General features: G+C 32.1%; 6 protein-coding genes and 1 long non-coding RNA gene across 8 annotated transcripts in view; 4 read left to right on the forward strand and 3 right to left on the reverse strand.

Annotated features, from left to right (window-relative positions):
• Positions 1-319: 319 nt before the first annotated feature.
• LOC108732407 (prostaglandin reductase 1) lies at positions 320-2387 on the reverse strand. Of its 2 annotated transcripts, none has more exons than XM_018463186.2 (7): positions 2085-2387; positions 1889-2010; positions 1733-1835; positions 1490-1672; positions 1043-1316; positions 813-924; positions 320-738 (listed from the first exon to the last, which is right to left on the reverse strand). In XM_018463186.2, exons 2-7 carry the CDS (start codon positions 2004-2006, stop codon positions 509-511), a joined length of 1020 nt encoding a protein of 339 aa, XP_018318688.1. In that variant the 5' UTR covers positions 2007-2010; positions 2085-2387; the 3' UTR covers positions 320-508. The 2 variants fall into 2 exon arrangements, with proteins under 2 accessions (XP_018318688.1, XP_018318687.1); XM_018463185.2 differs by having other exon boundaries at positions 1889-2025.
• A 162-nt stretch (positions 2388-2549) lies between these two features.
• LOC108732406 (ATP-dependent RNA helicase vasa) lies at positions 2550-7036 on the forward strand. Its single transcript, XM_018463184.2, has 13 exons — positions 2550-2931; positions 3037-3136; positions 3226-3291; positions 3638-4015; positions 4197-4382; positions 4465-4586; positions 4645-4830; positions 4981-5202; positions 5262-5438; positions 5686-5881; positions 5943-6230; positions 6341-6513; positions 6613-7036. The coding sequence occupies exons 1-13, from the start codon at positions 2893-2895 to the stop codon at positions 6670-6672; spliced, it is 2193 nt and encodes a 730-aa protein (XP_018318686.1). The 5' UTR covers positions 2550-2892; the 3' UTR covers positions 6673-7036.
• A 212-nt stretch (positions 7037-7248) lies between these two features.
• LOC108732408 (MAU2 chromatid cohesion factor homolog) lies at positions 7249-10423 on the reverse strand. Its single transcript, XM_025979420.1, has 10 exons — positions 10030-10423; positions 9799-9978; positions 9618-9740; positions 9427-9555; positions 9238-9334; positions 8776-8940; positions 8468-8715; positions 8125-8330; positions 7860-8062; positions 7249-7771 (listed from the first exon to the last, which is right to left on the reverse strand). The coding sequence occupies exons 1-10, from the start codon at positions 10252-10254 to the stop codon at positions 7575-7577; spliced, it is 1773 nt and encodes a 590-aa protein (XP_025835205.1). The 5' UTR covers positions 10255-10423; the 3' UTR covers positions 7249-7574.
• Positions 10424-10508: 85 nt separating this feature from the next.
• On the forward strand, positions 10509-11266 carry LOC112905957 (transmembrane protein 222-like). The gene has a single exon (XM_025979424.1). It carries the CDS (start codon positions 10681-10683, stop codon positions 11227-11229), a length of 549 nt encoding a protein of 182 aa, XP_025835209.1. The 5' UTR covers positions 10509-10680; the 3' UTR covers positions 11230-11266.
• A 201-nt stretch (positions 11267-11467) lies between these two features.
• LOC108732409 (checkpoint protein HUS1) lies at positions 11468-13031 on the reverse strand. The gene is made up of 6 exons (XM_025979425.1): positions 12914-13031; positions 12656-12862; positions 12501-12604; positions 12336-12446; positions 12103-12280; positions 11468-11812 (listed from the first exon to the last, which is right to left on the reverse strand). The coding sequence occupies exons 1-6, from the start codon at positions 12963-12965 to the stop codon at positions 11589-11591; spliced, it is 876 nt and encodes a 291-aa protein (XP_025835210.1). The 5' UTR covers positions 12966-13031; the 3' UTR covers positions 11468-11588.
• Positions 13032-14525: 1494 nt separating this feature from the next.
• Positions 14526-15590, forward strand: LOC108732382. The gene is made up of 3 exons (XR_001937078.2): positions 14526-14689; positions 14768-15122; positions 15473-15590. It is a non-coding gene; the product is annotated as an uncharacterized LOC108732382 (long non-coding RNA).
• A 1373-nt stretch (positions 15591-16963) lies between these two features.
• LOC108732379 (vitellogenin receptor) overlaps positions 16964-27039 on the forward strand; it is a 24789-nt gene continuing 14713 nt past the window's right edge. Inside the window, exons 1-6 of the mRNA XM_025979435.1 lie at positions 16964-17171; positions 17953-18116; positions 19731-19989; positions 22053-22334; positions 26120-26421; positions 26481-26668. Coding sequence (XP_025835220.1) covers positions 16976-17171; positions 17953-18116; positions 19731-19989; positions 22053-22334; positions 26120-26421; positions 26481-26668 — 1391 coding nt within the window. The 5' untranslated portion in view covers positions 16964-16975. The remainder of the gene's footprint in view (positions 17172-17952; positions 18117-19730; positions 19990-22052; positions 22335-26119; positions 26422-26480; positions 26669-27039) is intronic.

The following is a 27039-nucleotide window of genomic DNA, read 5'->3' on the forward strand; positions in this document are numbered from 1 at the left end:
TTAAAAATTTTGATTTCTTGATGGAGGGCAATTTTACATTTTATTAAAAGAAAATCTACTATTTTATTACAAAGTTTTTTATGTATTTTAAAAGGCTATAGTAGAATAAATATATGTAATTTGTCTTGGCAGTTATAGGTATCTTGTAATTTTGATCATACTTGGGTAGAACATCAAAAAAAAGTATTTAAATTCTTTGAAATAGTGCAGTTTATAATGGACTACACAACTGCAACAACTAAATACTATAAAAAGTATTTAAAAATGTATTTCAATGTTTTCAAATAAGAATAATATCTATTTAGTTTAAAAAAACAACTTTTATTTTAAAAAGTTTTATTAAGATAAAAACTACAATATGAAATCTATCTGTTTGTACATTATATAAAATAGTACTTTTGTTGCCTTTTAAAAATAGTAATGCAACCCCTTTCTATAAGTACCTATTGCACTTTATTATCGTTTTGTTACAGTAAGCAAGAGCACCTTGTATATAATGTGCCATGTATTAAACTTTAACAATAGCTTTACCAATATTTCCCCCTTGTAACATTGAAACAAACGCGTTGAAAGTATTTTCAAATCCGTTAGTAATCGTCTCCCGATATTTCAATTTCCCTTCTTTTATCCATTGAAGGTTCTGATTGATTCCTTCGAGCCATCTGTCTTTATAATCGAGTACTCTGATTGCTCCCATAGTTACACACTTCATTTTAATCGGCGTTTGGATTTCCGGTGCTAAAATATTTATTTTTACGTTATGGGGCTATAAGAGTGAAGCATCCTTTATATTTAATAATTTCTTTCTTTACCTTTGGGTAAGTCACCTGAGTCGTTATTGTAAGTTGATATGGAACCGCAAATGCAAACTCGGCCAAACTTCTTCATTTGATATATTATGGTACTACTTATCTCACCACCAACCTGTAAACAACAACAAAATATGAAAAATGTATAAAATACGTCCATATTTTTCCAACGCAACTCTTCTTTATTTTTGGGCGAAAATTTAGCCTGATTGATTAAAGTTCAATAAACTTACATTATCAAAAAAGCAATCAACACCATCTGGAGCATATTCTGCCAATTTCTCTGCTACATTGGAAGTTTTATAGTTGATGAAATGATCAAATCCCAAATCTTTTGTTATCCATCTACCTTTTTCATCACTTCCAGCTATACCAATAACTTTACATCCCTTAAGTTTTGCAATTTGTCCAACATGACTCCCCACAGCTCCACCAGCTCCAGTAACAACAAATACTTCACCCTCTTTTAATTTACAAACTTCAGTTTCTCCAAAATATGCCGTATTTCTATAAATTAAATTTTAATATCAATACTCACAAATATAAAAATAAATAATTATAGTTCCCTAAATTATCTGGCAAAATATATTTTGTAGTTAGACTTTTCTGATGGAGAAAATTAAAGTCTACCTATTCAATACATTTTAATTTTTCTTAATAAATTGCTAAATTTTGCTTACCCTGGCATTCCAAGAACACCAAGTGCCAATGATAAGGGCAAATTACCAATATCAGGAATTATCCAGGGTGCAGGAAAACCTATTTTATTTATTTCATTCTTACCAATGGACAGTGTTTGCCATCCAAACTCTCCTACTACATGCTTTCCAACTGGATAGTCCTTGCTTTTGCTTTCAATAATTCTGTGGAAATATGTAATAATGCCACATCACAAACTTTTAAAATTATAACATTTAATTAACCTTGCCACTTGTGAACCAAAAATGGTGTCTCCAGGGTTGATAGTTGAAATTAAACCTCTTACATATGGATCCACACTTACATATACTGCCTCTGCCAAAAATTCTAAAAATATTTGTAATATAAATGCTTTATTTAGCAAATAGCAACATTCAAACCTCCTTCTTTAATAGCAGGCACAATTTCTTCAATTAAATTTACATCAGCTTCCTTTGGTAGCCCATGAAATTGGTTTTTAAGTTTAAAAACTTTAGATTTTCTTGGAGTTTGGGACATGTTTCTGTATTTGAAAAAGCTTGCAAAAATAAAAAAGGTCAAAAAATTGATATCAAATTGTTATTGTTTAATACTTACAAACATACAATGGTTTTTACAACTGAAGTACACTTTCTCTGAACAATCTTTAATTCATATAAATAACATATGTTATCTTATCGTTATCAGTTAAAGAACCACAGTCGCTAGCCAATTCCTTACTAGCCCACAAAAGCACCGATAATAAAAAATTTAGATAAAGAAAAAAAATGCTTTGTAATGTTTCAAAAGGATAAGCAGTAAATTCTAGAATATTGTTTTGACTTGTACATGTTATTATTTTATTACTTCAAAGAACATTCAAACAACATCACTCACAATTGTGATAGCTTTAAAACTGATATTTATTTTTAAATTTTGAATATTTCTGATTTCCTTTTCGCACCCGTCATTATCAAATGACCACAGACCACAGAACCACAGATATACTATTTGTGGCTGTTCTATGATTCTATTCAATTCTATTTTTTGATGCAACAATTTCCAATTTCCAAATTGTAACTTTCCAAGAGTTTTTTCTGCTGCCTATCTATGCCTATCGTTCTATTCGTCGTTCTATCATCCGTCTTTGTGCCATTATCACGTGTATGCCGGCAGTAACGTTTGTAAATTAATTTTTTATTTAATATAGTTTACTGCACGAATAACGAATCTACTATATTATAAAACTAAATTAGTGTTTAAATTAATGTCTTTCATAAAACAGTTCATTGTTCTATTTTAAGGGGTATTAGATGATTTTAGTGTATGGTGTTGAATTTTTGGCGGTTTTCTTGTGTCACTTCCACAAACAGTAAAAACCTCAACTTCTTCATAAAAATAAATACTCATCAAAAGTAGATTAAATATGGATGAGGATTGGGATAATGCTCCAGCTGGACCTCAGGTAACCTTTTTTTAATGCAGTTATTTTTTTTCATATATTATAAGCATTCAAGCAAAACAACTATTTATGGCTGTTTATATGTTTAATATTCGTAATTTTTATTAGAGCTTTTCTGGAAGTGATGTTCCTTTAGATGGTGGTAAAATGTTTAGTAAGGGACGGGGATTTTCAGCAAAACCACGAAGTACAGATAATGATGAATGGGGTATGCTATTTACAATATACTAACACATAGTATACATTCACATTGTGAAAACTGTAAAAAATGAGAAATATTTTGTGTTAAACATATAGGTAATGGTGATAGTAACAATGAGTGGGGTTCCAAAGATAATGGAGGGTGGGGAGGCAATGACCATGGTAAGAATGCCATTACCCAATTTATGATTTATCATTCCTATTATCACTGTATGATAGCTTCAGGAACAGTTTGTTCATGCTTACCCATGTATGGTTGTTGTTTTATAAGAGTGATTAAAATTTATATTGGAAAAATATATTTTTGATTTATATTAAACAAAGAAAATTATCTTTCCAATTTTTGCAATTTATTGTGAAATTTTAAAACATGCTATGTGCAATCTTTTTTATTACCTACAGTGAATGCATTATGTAACAAAAACATTTTTGTGCAGTTTTGAAAGTTCTGGTTTTGATTAGTATTATATAATACCTGGCTATTCAACACTAATATTAATTTCTCTAGGAAGATCAGGTGGACGTGGTGGAGGAGGTCGTGGAAGAGGAAATCGTGGAGGTGGACGAGGGGGTCGTAATGAAAACCGATTTGCAGACGCAGATGAGGGTGGTTGGGGTAAAGGTGGAAACAATGATGATGATGGTGATGGAGGTTGGGGAGGAAATTCAGGTGGTAGAAGAGGTGGTGGTCGACGAGGAGGTGGTAGAGGAGGTCGTAAATTTAACGACGATAACAACGGTGATTCGGAATGGGGTGGCCGTGGGGGTGGAAGGTCTGAAAGAAATCATGACGACGACGCTTGGGGTGATAGCAATGGTGGGGGTAATCATGGTAACGATGGCGGCTATAAAAGAGGACGTGGAGGAAGGCGGGGAGGAGGAAATGGTAAGATTAAGAAAAATAATGTTTTCACTTGAATATGTTAAAAATAATAAGTACTTACAAAGATTGTTAAATTATCTTTCTATTTCTGTCAGTTGGTTTTTATATTTGTTAATTTTTACTTAATTTTCTGTTTACCTAATTTGATATTTCGTTATAATGTTAAATTTTGAAACTTTGGCAGACAATAGCGATTCTTGGGGAGGTGATAACAGAGGAGATGATGCTTGGGGAGCAAACGATGGCGATCAAGATGAAGGAGGCTTCGGAGGAAGATCACGAGGTCGAGGTGGTCGTGGAGGCCGTGGTCGAGGTCGTGGAGGGAGAAGTGATGGATCAGGAGATTTTGATAATGGGCAACAGGGTGATGGTAAAGTTTTTTCATAATCATAACACTTATTTGGCGATTAAATGATTGTGTTGTACACTTATAGTTATATATTAATTTTTAGAAGAGAAACCAAAGAGAGAAATCTATATTCCTCCAGAGCCCACAAATGACGAAAACGAAATGTTCAGTTCTGGAAACACAACAGGTGTTAATTTTGCGAAATACGACGATATTGAAGTTCAGGTACATTGCAGAAGCTTTTCTGTATTACTTCTCTATAAATTAATGTTTGTTGTTTCAGGTGTCTGGCGAAAATTATCCGAAACCAATCCAATCCTTTGAAGAGGCAGGTTTACGACAATTGTTAATTGATAATGTTCGAAAGTCCGGCTACACAAAACCAACGCCTATTCAAAAATATGCTCTTCCGATTATTTTAGCCAAAAGAGATCTTATGGCTTGTGCACAAACGGGTTCAGGAAAGACGGTAAATTATTAACCATAGATATTTAAGTATTTGCATAACATTTAACTGGACTAGGGGAGCAAAATGTTAATCATTATAAAATTCACTTTACTTTTTTCTATTTCTCCTTATTTAATAATACTTATGTTAAGATTAGATTGTACATTCTAGGCTGCTTTTTTGCTGCCGATTGTTCACACTTTGATTGCCGAACCTGAAGAATTAGTAGCTGATGGTACTAGCTGCTCGCCGCAGGTCGTTATTATCTCACCGACGAGAGAATTGACCATACAAATTTATGAAGAAGCCAGAAAGTTTGCTCATAATTCTATTATAAAGGTTGTAGTAGCTTACGGTGGGACTTCAGTTGGATATCAAAAGGATCGCATGAAGGTCTCTTGCTTTCTTTTTCAAAGAAATGCATTATACATTTATGATAATTTTTTCCTTAGATGGGATGTCACATTCTAGTGGCCACCCCAGGACGCATGAACGACTTTGTTAAACGTGGTAGTTTGTCCTTTAGTGCCACCCGCTTCGTAGTTTTGGACGAAGCTGATCGGATGTTAGATATGGGATTTCTACCGGAAGTAGAACATATGATGGAACATCAAAGCATGGTTCCTACAGTAAGCTCTCACTTTTTATTTTGTAACTAAACGAAATAATTATTAAAGTTTTGCATTTTTTTTTCATGCTAGCCTGTTTGTTATGGACGGGTAATATTTATTATGTATTTCTTTATAAAGATATTTTATGCTTGATGCTTTTGATGATAGTTTAATGGTATCAAAAAATGTTTGTTGTATTATAAGAAAATTTGTTAAACTGTACCAAATGTATTTGCAACTATTTTACAATGAAATGGTATTGTAGGGTACTCGACAAACGCTCATGTTTTCTGCCACATTTCCGGAAGAAATCCAGCGATTAGCAGCAAAATTTTTGGATAATTACATATTCGTTGCTGTAGGCATAGTTGGAGGTGCTTGTACTGATGTAGATCAAAGATTTTATCAGGTTGATAAGTTTAAAAAAAGAGACAAACTTGTCGAAATTTTACAAGAGGAAGGTAAATATAGATAACAAAAACTATTTTATTGTGGTGACATTTAATTTTATCATTTTCTTAGGATCAGAGAAGACTCTAGTTTTTGTTGAAACAAAACGTAACGCTGATTTCATCGCCTTATTTTTATGCGAAAACGATTTCAAAACAACGAGTATTCACGGCGATAGACTTCAGCGGCAACGCGAAGAGGCACTTCGTGATTTCAAGACTGGTTTTAGGAACATACTAGTAGCGACTGGGGTAGCTGCCAGGGGGCTTGATATTAAAAACGTTAAACATGTAATTAATTACGATTTACCCAAAAGCATCGATGAATATGTTCACAGAATTGGAAGGACAGGACGAGTCGGTAAGGGTTTAAATCTTATATTAAGTAATTGTGTTAATAAAAAGATTCCATATTATTTATGTTTTCTTGTATTTTCATTTTTAACTTATTAATTCTTTGGTATAATTTAGGAAATCGTGGAAAAGCAACGAGCTTTTTTGACGATGCTCAAGATAGTGCTATTGCTGGAGATCTAGCGAGAATTTTAAAACAAGCTGGTCAGCCTGTACCTGATTGGTTGAAAGGAGGTGGAAGTGGTGCGTTCGGAGGGCACGGCGGTTTCGGTGGTCGAGACGTTAGAGAGGTAATTCAATACATGGATAATACTACTTAACTCGCATATTAAGTCATATGAACATATTACTTTCCCTTTTTTTTATTTTATGACATTATCCTTTTGCAGGATGACTTCGGTCAAGCACAGCCCTCATATATGCCCGAAGAACCAGAAGAATCATGGTAAAGATAGCATTTTTTTCTTTACAGTATTCACGAGCATTCCGCCTTCTTCAACTATTTTTTAATTTTCATTTACTATTTGATGTTGATACTTTGTTAAGTAATATTTAGAATTTAAGTTTGCTTTTTCTTTGTTCTATATATATGAATTCTACATTATTTCATTTGAAATGTTATTAACTACGAATAACTTTTTTTCGTTACCTGTTTTACTTAGGCGATATAATTATAATGCTACAATATGCACTATAAGTGAAATTGTTTTCGTTAAACAATCGACAAGGTAGATTTAAACGTTATATTTTACTAATTTGTACCATTATCGTAATATTTCCGCCTGTGATTAAATGTGTTTTTGTTAAAAACGATCTGAACGCCTCATTATTTGTGTATGGCCTCTATTTTTTTGAATAAATATTTTTATATTAAAATTGATTATCATTATAAGTAANTTTATGTGTTATGTATCTCGTAGAGAATTCAATTTGCTTAAAAATTTTATATCAATATAATATTGAAAATTAAACTACCTGTACAGCGTTCAAAAACTTTAATAAGGTTACTCAATATTATATAATTTTATTAAAAAAGAACAGTTCTTGATTATTTTATCATAATATTCAACCAGTCTTAAAAGCGAATATAATCAAATATAACATTGCATAATATTTCACTTTGAATTAAATTTTTCAATGCAGATCCATTACTATCTGGTTATTAAAGAAATATAATTGATATTAAAAATATAAAAGTGTGTGATTGCAATTATATTTTTAATAATACCATCTACAATTTAGTTTGTTGCTGAAAGTTTGACCGTTTTTTGTTTATTCAAACATTATTGAAGATTTGGAATAAATCAAAACAAAGTATCAAATTTTTTCTCTTTCTGCACACAATTTTAAATTAAACCAATATTGTCGAATTATTTGGGGAAACGCTATTTTGTAACGGAACGGGTCCTTGTATCCAGTGAATAAGGAGATTATGTTCGGGCATTTGCGAGGCTTGAAAATGGTCTTTAAGTAGCATATTAGAAAAGTTAAGATGTCTTTGAAATGCTTCATTTTCTCGAGTTGGATCTCCGCAAAGTCTGTAGAGATCTATTTACAAAAATAGAACTCAATATTGCTTTTATCTGTTACCTTAATTTAAACGAAAAGAGTATGTCCATTATAAAATAATACTTACCTTTTAAAATAGCAGAGGCCCATAACTGTACATGCACGTCAGGAATTTTGCTTGCTAACTGCATCGCAGGTGTAACCATATTCATGCTTTCCCTGCTGTTTCCCAACGAAAGAAAGATATGTCCAAGAAGAACCAGAGAGCACGATGTTAAACGGTTTAAATCTTCTGCGTTTGCCATTTTTAACGTTTCTCTTAAATATCTCCTAAACAAAATACGCAAAATATCTCTTGAAAAAATTGGAGATAAAAGGTGGAAAATATTTACTTCGCCTCATTGTACCGCCCTTGAAAGAAGGCTTGTAGTCCTTGCACATAATAAGCAGCTGCTCTAAGGCTGTGAGAAAAAGAAGGCAAATTTTCTGGATTGATTCGGTCCAAAAGGGCGGTAAAATCTGCCTCTCTTTTACCTCTCAAATAAACAATAGCCAAATTCAAATTCGAAAATGTCCATAATTCTTTTTCTTGGGAAGTCTACGTAAACACAAAAAAATCGTATTTAAATGTTCGATTAAAATTCTTATTTACTTTCAAAAATTTTTTAAACAAAAAGTTTTTTTTCAAAATGTTTCATTGCATATATACTAGTGAAAGTTCATTTGAATTCTTACACTTAAAGCAGCATTAAACTGAGCTTCTGCAGCTTCCATACAATTCATGCTCATGGCATAAAGTCCTAAAAGAGTATGCAATTGAGGTCCATGTCTATCAAGTAATTGAGGATTAGACTTGCAAAGGGCAGTTGCTGCTGTTATTTCCTGTAGAGCTTGGGTTTTATTGCCCATTACTAATCTGCACATTATTATGTGTTCCAAAAGCATAAGTTGAAATACTGACAAAATTGGTTTGTTATCCACAACTATAAAAAAGGTAATTAGTATTACTTTATGTTAAACGTTTTTTATTATGTTTAACTTACTTTTTAATTTTTCAATTTGCATGAGAGCCTTGTCAGTATATTTTTGAGCTTTTTCCATGTACCCAGCCTGCATGCTATGCATTACTGTGACAAGATAAACAAGAACATAAAGGTGTTCTTTTGGCATCCAAAGGAACATATCTCCTGGATTGGAATTCATAATAACTACAAAAAAAACATTACATTACAGAAATCCGGGATACTTTTTTTTTTTAATTTTACTCTTTTGAAAAAGTAATTTTTGATAATTCCCGTTTTTTAATTTTTAGTTTGATTTGTTGTACATATAGGCAAAGTACTGAAGTAGGTATTTATGTACATATATGTTAAACTATATCCTAGATGTCCAATTCGATAAATGTTTATATGTATCAATGTTCTCAAGCAAATTATTTTAATTTTTATTTAATCATTTAGTTTAATTTACTGTTATAAAAAAATGAGTGTTAAAAAGACATTTACCATCATCTGTACTCATTATGGTTTGAATTGACTGCTGTAACTGTTTCAAACAGGGTTTTACACTTTTAACTTGTCCGGCCATTAAATGGTGACATACCTAAAATTAAATGTTATGCATTTATAAATAGTAATATTCATAACTGGGGGGAAATTGGAGCAAATAGTTACATTACAACAGCAGAAAATTACCTGCAGTACCAAAAAATAGACTTTCAAATATTCTTTTTGATACATGGTTCCAGTCCATGTCTCTACTAAATGTCCTGCTTGGTTTAAGACAGTTTGAACTTCTTGTAATTTTTTATCAATTAGAAGAAGCTGCAATTAAATTATCAATAACATTTAACAGTAGGGCATATTTTTATAATTCCATTTCCTACCATTCCCTTACTTAAAAGAAACAAAACCCTGGTATAATATGCATTTGAGATATGAGCATAATCTACACCAACTCCAAGTAAACTGCTGGCAAGCTGATAATCCTTTTCAGCTGCGTGTATTTGCTGTTAATAAATCATGCATGGTAAGTTTAATTTCAATAGAAGTTAAACACATACTTACTGCTAACTGAAATATTAACCGGCAATGCCAGTATACATTATGTTGAGAGAGTTCAATTGCTTTTCTCAAAATTGGCTTAGAAAGTGCTGGCTGTTTTTGTTGTTCATAAAGTTCAGCCAAAACACTTGCTGCCTCAAATTTTACATCATCAAAGGAATTTATAATTTGTGATAATAACCACTAAAACTTAATCAATAGTATCCAAAGGTAAACAAACAAATTTAAACATACTGCTTGTTCTAAATGGTTCTTAGCTAAATCAGTATTTTTCGTGTGAGTTAATAAGATATTTCCCAGTTGCAAATGAGTTCTTGCTTCTACTCTTGGAGGCGGTTTAAATGTAAAAACTGCCTGTAAGCACTGGACACAACATTTTATCATAGGAGGACTGGAAGTCCTAAAATATTCAGCTAATCCTAGGAGAGACAAATACCAGGCGTCTTGTGAAGATGCCATTAGGTTATACTAAATTTGTATGTTACGATAATTAACTCTTATCACAATATATTCACACTTCTTTTATATATATCTCATTTAAAACTCGTATACCTACAAAAACACTACTTTATGATTAAATTATGAATAAAATAATGACACAAGGTCACAAACGTCAAAAAAAACAGCATTTAATAGATTTGAAACTAATATGATTTATAACATACATTTAGCCCTGTGCCCTGTTCAGACAGAAACATAAACACCACTGTAAACGTCAAAGACAACATAACCTAAACAAAATTAAAAACACATCAAACAAAAAACAGAATTTAAATTATAAATTGAGCGGAAGGATCGTTTAAAATGCATTTTAAAGACTTGCTGCTTCGGTTTACTATAGAAACGCTCCATTGATAACGCAGTCATGGTAATGTGAAACACGTTATGTCTCGTTATCAACTGATGGAAGGAATTAACAATAATTCAGCACCTCAATGTGAAAATGTTGCCCAAATTGATAAAGCACATGATCGTTTCCCCTTCTGTATCGTTTGGACCCCAATTCCTTTTTTAACTTGGTTGTTTCCAATAATTGGTCATATGGGTATTGCAATGTCATCGGGTGTTATAAGAGACTTTGCTGGTCCATTTTTCGTTTCTGAAGATAACATGGCTTTTGGAAGACCTACAAAATATTGGCAACTAGATCCTTCAAAAGCTCGCGGCAGTATTTCTGGGTGGGATCATTCCGTAAGAGAAGCATCAGAAATTTACAAGGGAAGAATGCACCATCTTCTGTGTGATAATTGTCATTCCCATGTTGCTACTGCACTAAATTTAATGAAATATGATAATGCTAATTGGAATATGGTAAAATTGGCAATATTAATGCCATTTTATAGTAGGTATGTCAGTTTTTCTGCTGTTTTGAAAACATGGGTGCCATTTTTAGTAATATTAATAGTTGCTGTTATTTTATGTACTGTTTTATAATTTTAGTTAATATTCGTTTTGATTTTATGAAGGTTTATGGATGNTTGAAGTGAGTGCAGTGTCTGTTTTATAATTTTAGTTAATATTCGTTTTGATTTTATGAAGGTTTATGGATGGATAAATCATTAGTTAAAAAAATATTAGCTCTTGGAAAGATATTTCTATAAAATCATTATTTTTTTGTACAAAAATAAATTGCAGATAATTTATTTTTTGTTGTTTTAATAATACAAGAGGGTAAATTATAAAGTTACTTTATTCTTCAAATAATCAAATTAAACAAAAAGATGCATTACAGTTGATTGAGATTGTATTAACATTAGCATACAAAAATATTAATTAAACAGTATTTAATTAACTCATATGATTAGTTGAGTTAGGAAACACTGTAAGGAAAGAGAACCCGGTTGTTCCAGAAAGAGTTTTACCATTTTTTCTTGTACTATGCTACATATTGTCGTACAGTTATTATTTATGTGCATTCCAGTTATAAACATTAGAAATTTTTTAATGTCTATTGTTGCACTTACAATTTCTAAGTTATCTTCATCAGTAACAGTTTTTGTAAACCCATGGATATTGCCTACAAATAAAACGTAGAAGGGCTAAAAAGTACATATCTAAAAAGGTGATTATTTTGCCCAAAAGTACTTTTAAACTGAAGTATAATTCTACAGACAATAATTTTTTAAAATTGCAGCCTTCTTTAATATGAGTCCAATTAAAAGTAAATCACGGGAAAAAGTTAAACTTTTATACAGATTACTACTTTGGTTTAAAAATGTCTTTTTATTAAAACCTTTCAATTGGACATGATATTTCTTATTTATTAGAAGTTTTTAACATATTAATATTCAATATTAACATTCTTACCTGCAAAGGATTCAACACTTAAGTCAGGGAAATGTGCAGACATATTTACTGTTGTTTCTTGGATTGCTAGTGTTAATCTCCCATCTTTTGTTGCTGAAACTGTAAGTGCATTGCTTATATTTTTCATACGTTCAACAATATTCTTAATTGGTTTTAAATGTGGCATCTGCAGAGTAACCTGCAAAAGAATCAATTTTAATATAGTATGTCGTGCAGTCGTATTTTGTATATACATGAAAATCATTAAAATGTGGCTCTTCATAATCTTTCCAGTGTTTTCTTGAAATAGTTTCTACAGGAATATCATGGACACATTGTCTATTTTGTATTCCTTCTCCAGAAATCTAAATAAGTATTATTAACATAACAACTTGTCGCAGAACATTTCATATTATTACCAGTTCTATTTCTAGTGTAAGACAGGGTGTTTGTTTGTTTGTTAATTTTACTTTAAGGGACTTCGGATTCTGCTTGAGAGTTGAAAGGGAACGAGACAACATACCTTAAAAGATATATTGACTTATACAGTTTGTAGCAGTTTTTTTTATATTACCTGTTGCAAAAGACAGATAGATTTCATTGTAGTCTTCATTAACACCTTCTAAAATATATTCACTGAAATAGAAATTAACAGGTAGTTCACACCAAACCAAAGGTCTACGAGGACCAGCATCTTCTTCTGATATTATAAAATAAACTTTTCTTTTTGTTATTCTCATTACACATTCTTTAGCCAATTTAGAAACAGCAACTGCTACATCTGGCAAAAATAACTTTAACAAGTAAAATAAAAGAAATTAATTATACATACTCATAAAATCTTTCATTGCTATTGCATCCGTCATTACCCCCCGAAATTTCATTTTTGTAAGGGCTTAAACTGAAAACAACAAACTATATTATTATAACCTATACCTGTATAAAACGTATGAAGCGCTAAATTTTTGAATTTAACCATAGAAATTGCTGTAGTGCTCTTGATATGATATTTATTTAGCCATATTTTATTCAATTTATATAGGTTTGTGCTTCCCCTAAAACATAATTACACTTACTTTGCGTTAGTTCACATAATCGATTTCACATTCAACCATTTCATATTTCTTATCTGTCTCACATTAATAAACTTTTTTCATTTTAGATCAGGTGGACGTGGTGGAGGAGGTCGTGGAAGAGGAAATCGTGGAGGTGGACGAGGGGGTCGTAATGAAAACCGATTTGCAGACGCAGATGAGGGTGGTTGGGGTAAAGGTGGAAACAATGATGATGATGGTGATGGAGGTTGGGGAGGAAATTCAGGTGGTAGAAGAGGTGGTGGTCGACGAGGAGGTGGTAGAGGAGGTCGTAAATTTAACGACGATAACAACGGTGATTCGGAATGGGGTGGCCGTGGGGGTGGAAGGTCTGAAAGAAATCATGACGACGACGCTTGGGGTGATAGCAATGGTGGGGGTAATCATGGTAACGATGGCGGCTATAAAAGAGGACGTGGAGGAAGGCGGGGAGGAGGAAATGGTAAGATTAAGAAAAATAATGTTTTCACTTGAATATGTTAAAAATAATAAGTACTTACAAAGATTGTTANAACTACAATATGTATCTTTAGTAAAAAAAAATACGTAATGCCAAATTCGATTTTTGAATATGTCTAAAAATGTACTTAACTATAGCAATTTATTCATTATGCCTTTTTTATTTTCTTGATTAATTTGTTTAAGCCTTTCTTTAAGCCTTGTATGATACGAGGGTTGTTTAAAATGTTATGATGAAACGCGAACGCTAGACTATCTTTTCCAAACCTCTTGCAGCGCTCATCTCCAACTATGATAACCAGAAGTCGCAAGGGGCTAAATCTGGACTATACGGTGGGTCTGGTACAGTTGCAATGCCGCAAACGATCTAGAAATTTATGGTAGTGTGAATTACGTGGATTCGCTCATTATCACGATAAAGAAAAATTTCAGAAATATTTTTGTGTAACCGATTTTTCATAAAAGAACTCCAACATATTCGTACTAAAAACTTTCGTAATTGATTGATTAACTTCATAGCCTTACTAAGCCTCTAAACTATACCATTTGTTTTGTTAAAGTTTTCACGTTATAACGTTCAAGAATCGATAGACTGAAACTTTTAATTACAGATGGTTACACATTTTTCCCAAAACATCATTTTTTGAAAGGTACTTGCATTAAGACACATGACTCTTATCTGCCTGTTTGTAGGGGCTATTTTACGATGGAGCTGAACTATTTTCATGGGATATTATAAGCAGGAAGAGGAGGTTCTACCTAGGCTCTTTCTTTAAAAATAGTTATTGGTTATAACAGTAATTGTGTTTATTAATTATCTATAAACAATAAGAATTAACTTTGCTGGAAAATGACTCACAAGGATGAAGTCGCTCGTAAAACCTATTTTTGACAAGAAGTTGTCTATGACAAGAAACCATAAAAACAAAAGTAATCAGCTGTTGGCTTTACTTTATTTCATCAGTGCTTGTGTATTTTGGATATTCATTAAATAGTTTATTAAGAGAAAGTCTAAATTGCAAAGTGAATGTCAGAAAAGATTACTTTGTTAATAGGTAATGTTTTGTCCCATTTTATTTCAAGGCCTATATTTTCTTTATTTAAAATTATTAATATCCCGATTTAAATTGCAGGTTGCTGATGGGTTTTGGGATGATTCGCCACTTGTTGTTGATGTCGGATTTAATCAGTTGCCGTGAAGACTGTTTAGGTCGAGGTGAATGCAATAATGGCACATGCCTATGCGAAATAAGGTTCACAGGAGAATATTGTGATGGACCAAACTTACCCTATCATGCTGGTATTGGCGGTGTATTTTTGTTGGTAGCACTAGTTTGTGCTATTCAACTGATGATGTGCATTGCATTCGAGTATCAACGCTTGAAGGCCCCTACATTTCTAAAAGCATGCAGAATAACCACCCAAAAGCTTCTATACTTTGTTATGTTTCTTGCGAGTCTGATAAGAGGAGCCTACTTTTTATCTCCAGTAAGTAGTAAAACCCCTTTTCTTATGATATATTTTTTTACAAGTAGAGGTACCTAGTAATGTGAGTGATTTCAAACTAAGTAACTCCCATCTTTTAAATTTTGCCAGTAATCTATCAGTTATTGGTCAGTTACTGGCAAAAATGATGTTTAAGAAATTTTTATTAGGTATCTGCTCATACCATTTACTGATCTGCCCTTTTTCTTATGTTTGTACTAACTAATCATGAAAATGTTTTTTTTCACTGTAGTTTTTATGATTCTACAGTTTAATTTATTTACCCCTATTGCTAGTTATATAAAATCTTATAGTGATGATGATAACATTGTTTCTTTTTTATTTTTTTGCAGAACAATTTCAAGGAAGGATGGTCAAATCTACTGCTCACTTCATATTATCCTCTTCTTTTATCAGGATCATCCCTAATAGTTTGCTTTTGGGCTGAGGTACAGTTTTTTTTATTACCTTAAAATTAAGAGCCCTTGTTTTCTGTTTTCTGTCTGTGTTCAGTAAGAGAGAGTTTCCATGAGTATTTATTCAAAGAGTTTATAAACTAAATTTTGAAGGAATAATTCTTATTACATAGATGCATATTTATGTATGAAGTTAATTTAAATATATTTTTTACAAGAAAAAGATCATATACAGGGAAGATTTGAGTAAAATCATTTCATTCTGATATACTTAGTTGTAAAAGTAATATTCATGGCCAAATATTAATTTATTGGATGCCTATTAGGTACTCTTACTGTTATCATCGACGTGATCAACATTAAATACATATATTTGGATACATGCTCACTTTTAGATTCAGTGCATATCTTGGCTTGGTATGTATTTAATAGTAGCTAGACCATTTTGGTCGAACGTAATTGCTAGTTTTTGTCATAATGATTTCCTATTTTTTTTATTTATTGCAAAACAGGGGTGTGACGTAGCGTTTAAATCGTGTAGTTGAATATATTAAATTTATATGATACAAACACTTTGAAGCACATTAGTGTTCTGTGAAGTGTTTCATAAAATTTATTAAAACGAAAAAGAAGTAAATATCGGTTTTTTAGTTCCATTTTCAGTGAAACTTTACCTTTTTATAGAAAATATTGAATTAACAGGTATTTATTAAGAATATTTTTTAAGGATAATACACATTTGAACTTGGCTTCCATGTCAATTTCACCGGTCGGAAGGGCGACTTGTTTGCTTGCAAGTTTATCAGCTACATTTTTCGCATAACTTTTACTTCGATCAATCTCTTTACCTTTGCTGTTTCCATCTTTTGCTTTCAATTTNGATCCTCATCGTTGTAAAGTTAACATTTTTTTTTTACATTATACACTACTGCTTATTATTAACAGTTTCCATTTACTTTCGTGTTAACCACAGCGACTTTAAATCCATTCTTTTTATGATACTGCACCATTTAATGATAATGGGAACAATAATTAATTAAGAGTATGCAGCATTACACAGTACGATCTATAGTACCTTATCTAGCATAAGAACAAAAAGTTATGATTGTGTCTTGGTAATAGATTGCTTCTTGTAACGTTAACTTTTGAATCGTTATTATCTATACGTTGTAAAGCTCATTTGTTTAGTTTATTTCTTTATTTGAATTTTAATTCTGTTCAGGAACTACAAATCGAATTTTCAAAATAATTTTTTTATTATTAGAAATACTGTACTGCAACGAAGTTTAAAAAAAATGTAATCATGCAATAATTGAAACTTAACTTAAAAGAATGTTAATTTTTCTTACATTATTTTAAACAGAACATAATTAAAACACGATAAAAGGACAAGAAAGTTAAGAGTTTACGTAATAATAGACCAATATTTTTCTTTCAGCTATGATTATTATTGGGTGCGTGGCGTTAATATTTATTTTTGAAAAAGGAAATGCTATGTTCACAACGGAAAATAGCCTCAGTTTCTATTGTACAGAGCCTCATACGTTTATGTGCGAAAACAAACGTTGTATCTCAGATATTAAAAAATGCGATGGTGTAAACGATTGTGGTGATAACTCAGACGAAGAAGACTGTGGTGAGATACTTTTATTATCTCAATAACGGATTAGTCTTTCATATATTCAGTTGCAAAGAATATACTCTTTAAAAAAAACGGAACGTGTTATTAAAGGCACTTAATCAATAATAACCGACTTCAAGACATTTGAAAATTAAAATTAACGGTTTGTTATTATTTTTGTGGTGATTTCAAATGTCCTACTACACTTTTCATAAATCTATTAGTATATGACTTTAAAATTTTCTTTATCTGAACATACGACAATTGCACATTTTGAAAATCAGAAGAAAGAGGGATTTTCAAGTATTTGAAAATACATAGGTTGTTTCACTTTAAAAATACATATTTCGAGTACCCCTTGCACCTATAATAACAGATTTATAAAAATTCTAGTAGCATATTTGAAATCATTGCAGAAAAGGTTACAGAACCATTACTTTAAAATTTTCAAAATTCACCTTGTACAAACGTAAACTAAAAAGTTAAAATAGTAAATTTAAACATCCCCATAGATGGAGATCTAGCCGATTCAATAAAAAGAGAATAATTAAAATCGATACATAATTGGCGAAGAAATTGTGTAATATAAGTTCGTGTATTTTGTTGCTACTGATACTGATGTTAATTTGTATGTAATACAAAAAAAACTTGTTTTCTACGTATCATATGCCTTTTTAGCCCATCAACTTAAAATATTTTATTTCCTTATTATTTCGTATCCTATTTGTTTGTAATATTAAATTCGTATTAACTATTTTAATGGATTTTGTACAAGAACTTTTGAATTACCTTTCAGGCATTTTAGAGGCGGCGACATTAATTGTGGATGATAATTCATGTAAACCACCTCATTGGTTTCAATGCAAACGTAGAAAAAAATGTATTTCCCAAGTCTTTCTATGCGATGGTGAAAACGATTGTGGTGATTTTTCAGATGAAGAAAATTGTAAATCATCAACGGTAATGTAATCACTGCATTATATATCTACACTAAATTTTTGTGACAACGCAAAAGTTACAATTTTTGATTGTAAATGACTGAATTTGCCGTATAAATAGTAGAATTTGTTAGGTAACTTGTAATAATCTCAATTTTGATATTTAAAAATTATTTCAAGTTTCTTAATTATTACAATTTAATTTCGTTTTTCTTAATTCTTAATTTTTATTATTTTCGCTTACGAAGCAACGGGCTAGTGGGATACATTGTAAATATCGCTTTAACCCTAGACAAAAATTTTCAGTCTCTCTCTAGTCTTTCAGAGTCTTTTAGCGTCTCTGAGAGCGTCTCTCACAGTCTTTCACAGTCTCTCAGTTATTGTCTAGGTGTTTTTATGAATCTTTGTATGATAGACTCCATCGATAAAATTGTTAATTCAGAGATTCGAGTCTCTCACAGAGAGTTTGAATGAATAAAACTGAAAAATTGAGAGACTCTAGTCTCTCGTAGAAAGACTGGGATCTCTGAAATATGTTGAAAATTTTAACCATGTCTATCGAGACACCGCTTATTGAGAGATTCGAGTCTCTCGTTCAGAGACTGGATACGAAATGAGGATCACTCTATGAGCGACTCGAGTCCCTCGTTCAGAGACTCTGAGAGATTGAACATTTTTATTTCGGGAATACTTTTTTTTTCGTTTTCTCCGTGTAATTTTGAGATATCCTGCCTGTATTTGAATATTAGATCAACTCGCCCTTCAGGAGCTTCTTGGGTTTGGTTACTAATTTAGCTGCATATGGCGAGCTGATGAGATCAAATATGATCGAAATTGCTATTTGTGGTAATTTTCTGACCAAGAACCTACACGTTGGTAATCGTCTTATTTTGGTATCTATCGGTTTTAGTCCCATTAAACATTTTACAGATATTTGCTTATTTGACTCTTAAAAAAAAATAAATACGGTCCTGAAGGCGTTTTCCCTAAAAAATTTCTAGTCGGGTACACGTACATATCGAACTCTGTTTTTAGATAAGATTAGCGTGTTACAAAAAGCTCATAATGTGTTATAAAACCATTTGGCACTTACAATTGACTAATAGAGATTGTGCGTTATTTTACAGGGGCGGCCTTAGTCATTGCGAGGCTCCAAGCGGGTAGATCTTTACGTGGTTCTTTTGTCTTTGTGAAACTTGTTTTAATGATGATACTTGATGAGAAATGCAAAGTTATTAACAAATAAATGTAGAGTTTTAAAATTATTCATTTGAAATTAACAAAAATTAATAAACACAATAATTAATCATGATAAACTAATGCGCTTAAACGTTTTATAAGAATCAGGGATTCAGAAATTATGCTGGCGGGTATTTTAAGACTAAGAAATTCAAATAAAAATTAGTTGTATTATTACACAATATTTTTCTACTTGGATTGTTGCATGATTGTCCTTCTCGCCACTCTCAAAGGCCACCCCTGTTATTTTACACATATAATTAATTAATAACCAATTACAAATAGGAAGAATGGAAAAAATCAAATTAAAAATAGCATTATAATAAAAGAAACAAGATTATTTATACATTTTTTAAGTATTTTTTATCTACTTTTCATTTTGTTCGTACTGATGTAGCTAAAAGCTTTAATGTCCTCCAATTCAACTTGCGAAGAAAATCATTGGCAATGCGATGATAAATTGTGCATCGCCAAGGAATGGGTATGCAACGGGGAGGTTGATTGTTTAGATGGTTCGGATGAAACAACAGGTTGTAAAAGTAACATTACTTGCGATGGAGGTTTTAAATGTCGAAGTAGTGGGTTGTGTATTCCAAAATATGCTGTCTGTGATACTTTTAACGACTGTGCAGACAAATCGGATGAAGCCAACTGTAGTAAGTTTATTCTTTAAACATTTGTACGGTATTATTATTGAAAAAGAAGAACAAAATATATGAAGGAAGGTTTATCCTTTATACATGGATAGAAAGTAATATTTTTCGAAACAAACAAAGTGTTATTTCGGTAATAACACGTTATTTGTTTCACTAAATTTGTGATAAGTTAGACTGCGATGACGATAGTAACAAATAAATTTATAAATTTATTACATGTGAGTTAACCATGATTGGCTTTATAGAACATTCAAATTCTTCAGAATTTCCTACATGTTTATAAAAAATTTTAAATGTTTTTTTGTCGAAAATTGGAAAATGTATCCGAAAGTTCCACTACTTTCTGCAATATACTTAACTAATGGTTAATTCATAAAGCATGCGTCATTGGATCCCCATTTAGAACAATGTGGTTTTTTAATTATTTTCGAAATTAAACTTTCATAAAAGTTTTATTTTTTTATTCAAAATGATCTGCAACAGTAAATGTCCTATTGATATTGATTAATCCATTTATACACCTCTTTCTTCGATTCACCAAAAATACAATCTTCCTGTTACCAAACCGTTCCCTCTTTACAGAGTTGTATGGTTTATGACAGTATAATTGTGTATGTTTAATATGAAGAGATGGGCAGAGATGTGATTTATTTGAAGTACTTGCATTTAAAGTGCAAATACAAAACAAAAAAATCTTGCATTTTTGAGAAAAGCATTTTGTATTTTCTATTTGTAAAATGCAAAATACATTTTTGCCGTTAAAAGTTTTGCTAGTTTCACCGATCAAACATTATATAAAATGATGAATGAAAGTTGCTCACATTGGCTATTAAAGGTATTAGAAGCTTAAAAAGGGGACAAAGGGACATTCCATGAATTCAAAAAATTTTAAACTACTTGGAAATGGATAACCTAAGATATTGGATCGAGATTGTTTTCCGGGTTCAATGTCATAGTCCATGGAATTTTGAAGTTCAAAATTGATATCACCACTTATTGTACCTTTAGCAAGGAACTACGAAATTCTATGAATTACGACAAAACAGCCCGCAAAACAATATCGAATCGATATACGTCAGCTGTGTAAAATTGAAAACTACAGGATATTGTGTTGTGCTAATAAATGCGTATAATCCAAAATTCTTAGAAAACGATTCGAAAAACTTCATTTATTAGATGAACCCAAAGCTAAATAAACTATGGATTGCATTTCTTTCTCTTTTTACAATGTGTAAAGGATTGGAAACAAAATGGGGTTGTAAATATTTTAATACAAAATGGTTGATGTTGATTTTACACCAACAAAATTATTTACAACCCTATCTTGGCTCTGATCTTTCACGCTAAACAAACTACGTTGGCATCAGTGTCTTTTTTCTAATTAAAACGGGTGACAAACTGAAGAAACTGTAACATAAAGGTAGAAAAATTATATCATAATCAATCCAAACAGAAAAATATGAATTATACTCAATCTTCGCTGCTGGTGATATAATGCAAACACTACTATTAGTCTAGAAAAACTCCAATATTTAAAAAATGAGAAAATGCCTGCAAGGTTTTTTTAAAAAATGTTGTACACTTAAGTGAATTTAGAAAAACTACTACAAAAAAGTATTTAGTTGAAAAAAGTATTTTTAAAATACGTAGTTTACATTTAGCATTTAAAATACAAAAGGGAAATGTATTTTGTATTTTACGTTTGAAGTAACAAATCAAAAAAGTATTTGCATTTTGTATTTAAATACTTTTAAAAAACAATTTGGCACATCTCTGGATGTAATTGGTACCACAAATCCAAAAATCTTCCTGCTACCAGACTCTTTCCTCTTTATAGAGTTTATGACAATTTAATATGTATGTTTAGTATGAGGGGATGGGTCTTTAGCCCATTACTACATTCCTGTTTGGATAATGGTAGGAATTACAGTTAGTAAATATTAAAAATAATTCGACCTGTGTTTTTATTTGTTTAAATTTGAATTTACAGCCCTATTGTAAAATATATGTAGGTACTACCTGTTTCACACCCTCTTACTATTGTAATTGTTTGATTGTTGCAGAGCTTCTACCAGTTTCACCAGAAAATTGTAATATTGACCAGCGAAGGTACCTTTGCCACGATAATATTTCTTGCATAGAATTGCATCATTTATGCGATGGAAAACCTGATTGTCCGGATAAGTCCGACGAAAGTTTACTTTGTAGCATCCTTAAATGCACCCCCGGTCATTGTTCTCATGATTGCGTTTCGTTTCCTACAGGACCAAAATGTCTTTGTCCTGTTGGATTTCATACGGTCAACGAAAAGGATTGCGTAGATATCAACGAATGCGAAATTTACGGTTAGTTCTATTCTAAATCCAGTTTTAAGTTAAAGGGAAAACTATTACCTACCCAAAATTGTGTAAAATTGTCAAAATACCTAAAACCATTTAGGCAACTGTAGTGCTTCATCATATACTACGATGTTCAAAAAGAAGAAACGTTATAGATATTCTTTGAAATTCCTAGTGGTTAAATATTAAATATTAATTTGAAAATTCATTCTCAATTTTCTTTCCACTATAAGATATAGCAGCAACAAAATTTTTTCTCAGTAATTTGAGGTAACATAATGGAAGAAAAATTGAGAATGAATTTTCAAATTAATAGTTATAAATATTGCATTTGTTTAAGATCATCATCATAAGGTCGTCAGTCCTAAGATGTCTCTAACTCTATCCTATCCTGAGCTAATCTTCGCATTTCCCTAAATCTAGAACATCCCACTTCCTTAACTATTTGCGAACAATATTTTAATTTAGGATCACCTCTACCCTTAACTCCTGTTTCTGCCTCTAATATGTCTCTGACTAGACCTTCATGTCTGAGAAGGTGCCCTACCAACCTATCTTGTTTATTTCTTATTGACTTTCTAATATCTCTTCATTTCTATCCTTCTCTATAACCGTTCGCGAACATAGAAGTGACTTCCTTTTATTGAAGACGACTTAAGATAATGGTGTCTAAAAATTTTATTCTTTTATTTAAAGACTATAGAAAAACTGATTTGTCCTGATGTAGGTCTAAAGGTCGTTAGTGTTGCCCAAATTCAGTCTTGGTCTTGCAGTCTTGGTCTTGTTCTTGCGTTTTTGCAAGACCAAGACCAAGAACAAGACCGCGTATTTTTAGCAAGACCAAGACCAAGACTGACCGTGCAAGACTTGAGCAAGAACAAGACATAGCCTGCAAGACTCTTGCGTCTTGCAGCTAGGACTTAGCGCTATTTCACTGAGTAGTTAGGTGTAACAGTTCGGTGTATAGGTAGGTACGCTTAGGAATTCTATGAGACGCAAAAAACTGTATCAAAGAATATGAAAAACTGGACCTATGCGCATTACGACTAATACCATAAACATAGCGAATAAAAAAATTATTAAAATCAAACTGAGTGCATGCATAGTTATGTTTTAACCATCGGCACTTTGATAATGCGGCATCAAAGGTTTTGTACTTACTTCTCAAAGAAATTTGCCGCTTTTCGGAAGTACATGGTTATGATACACGCGCCGGCGGCTTCTTTTGAAATCTAAAACAATCGTTGCCGCCACGCCGAAATCATAACATTTGACACTATTTGATTGCCGCCATAGGGTGTAGGTATACTCATGCAAAATAATTTCGAATTTTTTTACACGCTTTATATTATTGTTTGATTTGCGGCGGCATCCTTATCATAGAGCCGGCACGTGGCGAGGCGGCGCGGTAGAAAGCAAGGATCATAAATGTTTATTAAGAAACAGTTACTTCCATGGAAAACGACATATAGGTCAGTTGATTTTTCGAATTTCTTATCAAATCTTCAGTTATTTATTAATCTGCTTGATCTTTACTATGGCTATATTCATTCAAGCTCACAATGTTCCAATTCTAATACGTTTTTCTAGGATTTAAAGTAAACTTTAATAAATAGTAATAGACTAATAGGTAATTGCAAGACTTGCAAGACTCTTGCTGCAAGACCAAGACCAAGACCAAGACTGGGAGCGCAAGACCAAGACCAAGACCAAGACCAGGTGTATTGGCGCAAGACCAAGACCAAGACTGGCTAAGTCTCGTCTTGTTCTTGCGTTTGGGCAACACTAAAGGTCGTCGTCGGTTGCAGTTGCTTCCTAACGTTTCGCTAGCACAAATGGCTATCTTCTTCAGAGGTCTTTTCATCTCCTATACCTACAGGATATTCCCATTTAGCATCGGACAGTCCACATCCAGCTTCGGAGATGGACGGGACTTTGAAGAAACTAGCGAAACGTCAGGAAGCAATTTCAATCGATGAAGGCCTTAAAACCAGAATCAGGACAGTATCAGTTCATCTACTGGCTATTTTGTAGAAACTAGTAAACACATATTATGAACAAAAGGTAAATGACCAGAGTAAAGTGGGTTAGTGGGGTCCTCAAAAAAAAATTAAGGATTCTTCTTGTTTACCAGTTTCAATACTGTATCTACATTCGTAAAATCTGTTTTTCAGATTGAAAATAGGATTTGAGTAATAACTAGGTACAAAAATATTAATGTAGGTACTTTACCAGTTTTAACTTTTCGGGTGCTTTCCACTATCAAAAGGTATCAGCGACTGAAAGAACTTATTTATTATGCAGGACTTTAAAATTGGTGGATGCGCCGGGTGGTAATGTCTTTTTTGATTAATACTCACTCTGTAAGGCGTGGAAAAAGTTTTCTTTGCTAATTCAGTAAAGATTGGGCAAACATTTACCTAACGTGATCTTTTGCTTGTTACAAAAAATTCATCGTAAAAGCTTTTGTTTTTTAAGGACAACCATTCCACCCATATTTTACAGATATATTTATATTAATTTAAAAACTCTTAAATTTTGCCTTACGATTAGTTAAAATCGGATTTAAAATACTATGTATAAAATTGATCTGAACATGCATTATCCTAAATATAAATGCAAAATAGAAATAGAACACTGTGATAACATAACCGAATTGGATTTAGTATTTTCAAAATAGAAAATTGAGGTTTAAATCTAGCCAAATCACATAGAAAATAATGTACATGTAGAAAGGATATTCAATATGGAATATGTAAGTAGGTATTTAGCATCATCATCATCATAAGGTTGTCAGTTCTAAATCAACGACTTTTTCTAATTGTTCGTCTCCTATCTTTACATTCGCTGTTTCCCTATATTTTCTTCCCTTGCATACAAGTATTTTTTTTACTTTTATTTATTTTCATACAATACTGTTTTATTAATACCGCTTCCACCCTCCTTGCTTGATGCTAATACTGATATATCATCTGCAAATCCAGCCGTACTAATCTTTTGCCCCTGTATATCTATCCCTACATTTGTAGTAATGATGATCATTACGTCTTCGATGTATAGATTAAAAACTTATTCAGAATATACTTTAAGAAGCTTTTAATAGTAGCAAATATTCAATATTAATATGAAAATTCATTTCATTTTTATAAAGTACAAATTGCCTCAAACCTGGTACTTTAGGCTTCACACATCAGTGCTTTGATTACTAAGTACGATTTATAAGAACAAAGGGTTTCACGGCCGGAATTCATAGTAATATGAAGATTCGGGCTATAGGGCCGTGGTCTAAGTGAACTGTTGTGTCCAGATGTTTCGTCAGCTATTGCGGCTGACATCCTCAGTGGTAGTGCTGCGTTGACAACGTAAACGTAGATTATATCTCGAAGTCTCGACAGCGACTGGTAGATATAATCTACGTTCATGTTGTCAACGCAGCACTACCACTGAGGATGTCAGCCGCAGTAGTTGACGAAACGTCTGGACACAATAGTTCACTTAGACCACGGCCCTAAAGCCCAANACTATAAAAATAAATGTCGAAAAATACACAACTAATAAAATGAATAATACGACTCAACAATTTTCATAAATACAGTTTTCTTGTAGCTCTTGGGCATGAAGTTTTTAAAGTTTTTGTTTGCTGTCTTTAGTCGCTGATAGGACTTTTATTATTGATGCTACGTAAAAAATGTATTAACTTTACAGACAACCGATTTTTTTTCATTAATTTGTGCATATTTTATGTGAACCCTTCCTGCTCTATTGGTTTATTCACTGATGGATATTTGCAGGCATATGTGACCAAAAATGTCGAAATAATCTCGGTTCTTATGAATGCTATTGCGATGAAAACTACGTATTACAATCGGATAAAAGAACCTGTCTCGCCAAAAACGGCGAAGCCTTAATGGTATTCAGTACTGTGTCAGAGCTAAGGGGGCTATTTTTGCAGTCTCACGTTTATTTCTCACTTGCGAAGGGTTTGAATCAGGCAATCGGTGTAGATTTCGACGGTGAACATTTATATTGGACCGACGTCTTTTCGGAATCGGAAAGCATAACTCGCGCCCGAGAAGATGGAACCCATAGGGAGGTACTTGCTACAAAGTAATTCGAAGTAATTCTACTGAAATCTACTCACAAATATTTCAGTTAATCGTTACATCCGGATTGGTGACCCCTGAAGACATTTGCATCGATTGGATCACAAAAAATCTTTACTTTACCGATTCCGATATGCAGCATATCGGAGTTTGTACGAGTGACGGATCTCATTGCACTGTTATCATGAACGAAGACATTGATAAGCCAAGAGGGATTGTTCTAAATCCTTCAGTAGGGTAAATATCTAATTAATGGTAGAATGCTTTACTTGTGGAAACTTAATAATCAATTAAAGGAAACGAAAATAAAGTTTTAAAAATATACATATTAATTGTTCACAACAATTGTTTCACCATAACATTGACCTCTTCAGGTGAAGATATTCTGATTAAAATTGTTACAAAATTAGCTTAAATACTAAAAGTTTACAAATTTTTTGGAGTGGGGACAACGAAAAGGAGGGATGAGGTAAGAAATAAAGTTTTTGGAGACAAATTTAAATTTTATAATGAACTATTTACATCAATCTGATCATTTAGTAAGTGTGTTTTATTGTTAATTTTAAATAAATTACCAAAAAAGACATAAATTAAATCTAGCCGAAAGT

The sequence above is a fragment of the Agrilus planipennis genome, unplaced genomic scaffold (genome assembly GCF_000699045.2).
Source record: "Agrilus planipennis isolate EAB-ADULT unplaced genomic scaffold, Apla_2.0 scaffold73, whole genome shotgun sequence".
NCBI classification, from domain to species: Eukaryota; Metazoa; Arthropoda; class Insecta; order Coleoptera; family Buprestidae; genus Agrilus; species Agrilus planipennis.

Bases quoted from the DNA above. Each gene is read 5' to 3' on its own strand.
- LOC108732407 (XM_018463186.2), bottom strand. From the start codon at position 2,006: ATGTCCCAAACTCCAAGAAAATCTAAAGTTTTTAAACTTAAAAACCAA. The intron at 1,673-1,732 runs GTTAATTAAATG...ATATTTCCACAG, and splicing joins TTTGGTTCACAAGTGGCAAG to AATTATTGAAAGCAAAAGCA. The intron at 739-812 runs GTAAAGAAAGAA...TAAATATTTTAG, and splicing joins CTCAGGTGACTTACCCAAAG to CACCGGAAATCCAAACGCCG.
- LOC108732406 (XM_018463184.2), top strand. From the start codon at position 2,893: ATGGATGAGGATTGGGATAATGCTCCAGCTGGACCTCAG. The intron at 4,016-4,196 runs GTAAGATTAAGA...AAACTTTGGCAG, and splicing joins AAGGCGGGGAGGAGGAAATG to ACAATAGCGATTCTTGGGGA. The intron at 6,514-6,612 runs GTAATTCAATAC...ATCCTTTTGCAG, and splicing joins GTGGTCGAGACGTTAGAGAG to GATGACTTCGGTCAAGCACA.
- LOC108732408 (XM_025979420.1), bottom strand. From the start codon at position 10,254: ATGGCATCTTCACAAGACGCCTGGTATTTGTCTCTCCTAGGATTAGCT. The intron at 9,335-9,426 runs GTAATTTTCTGC...ATTTAATTTTAG, and splicing joins TCTATTTTTTGGTACTGCAG to GTATGTCACCATTTAATGGC. The intron at 8,063-8,124 runs GTAAATATTTTC...TATTTTGTTTAG, and splicing joins GGGCGGTACAATGAGGCGAA to GAGATATTTAAGAGAAACGT.
- LOC112905957 (XM_025979424.1), top strand. From the start codon at position 10,681: ATGTCTCGTTATCAACTGATGGAAGGAATTAACAATAATTCAGCACCT.
- LOC108732409 (XM_025979425.1), bottom strand. From the start codon at position 12,965: ATGAAATTTCGGGGGGTAATGACGGATGCAATAGCAATGAAAGATTTT. The intron at 12,447-12,500 runs GTAATAATATGA...ATACTTATTTAG, and splicing joins TTACACTAGAAATAGAACTG to ATTTCTGGAGAAGGAATACA. The intron at 12,281-12,335 runs GTATATACAAAA...ATTCTTTTGCAG, and splicing joins CACATTTTAATGATTTTCAT to GTTACTCTGCAGATGCCACA.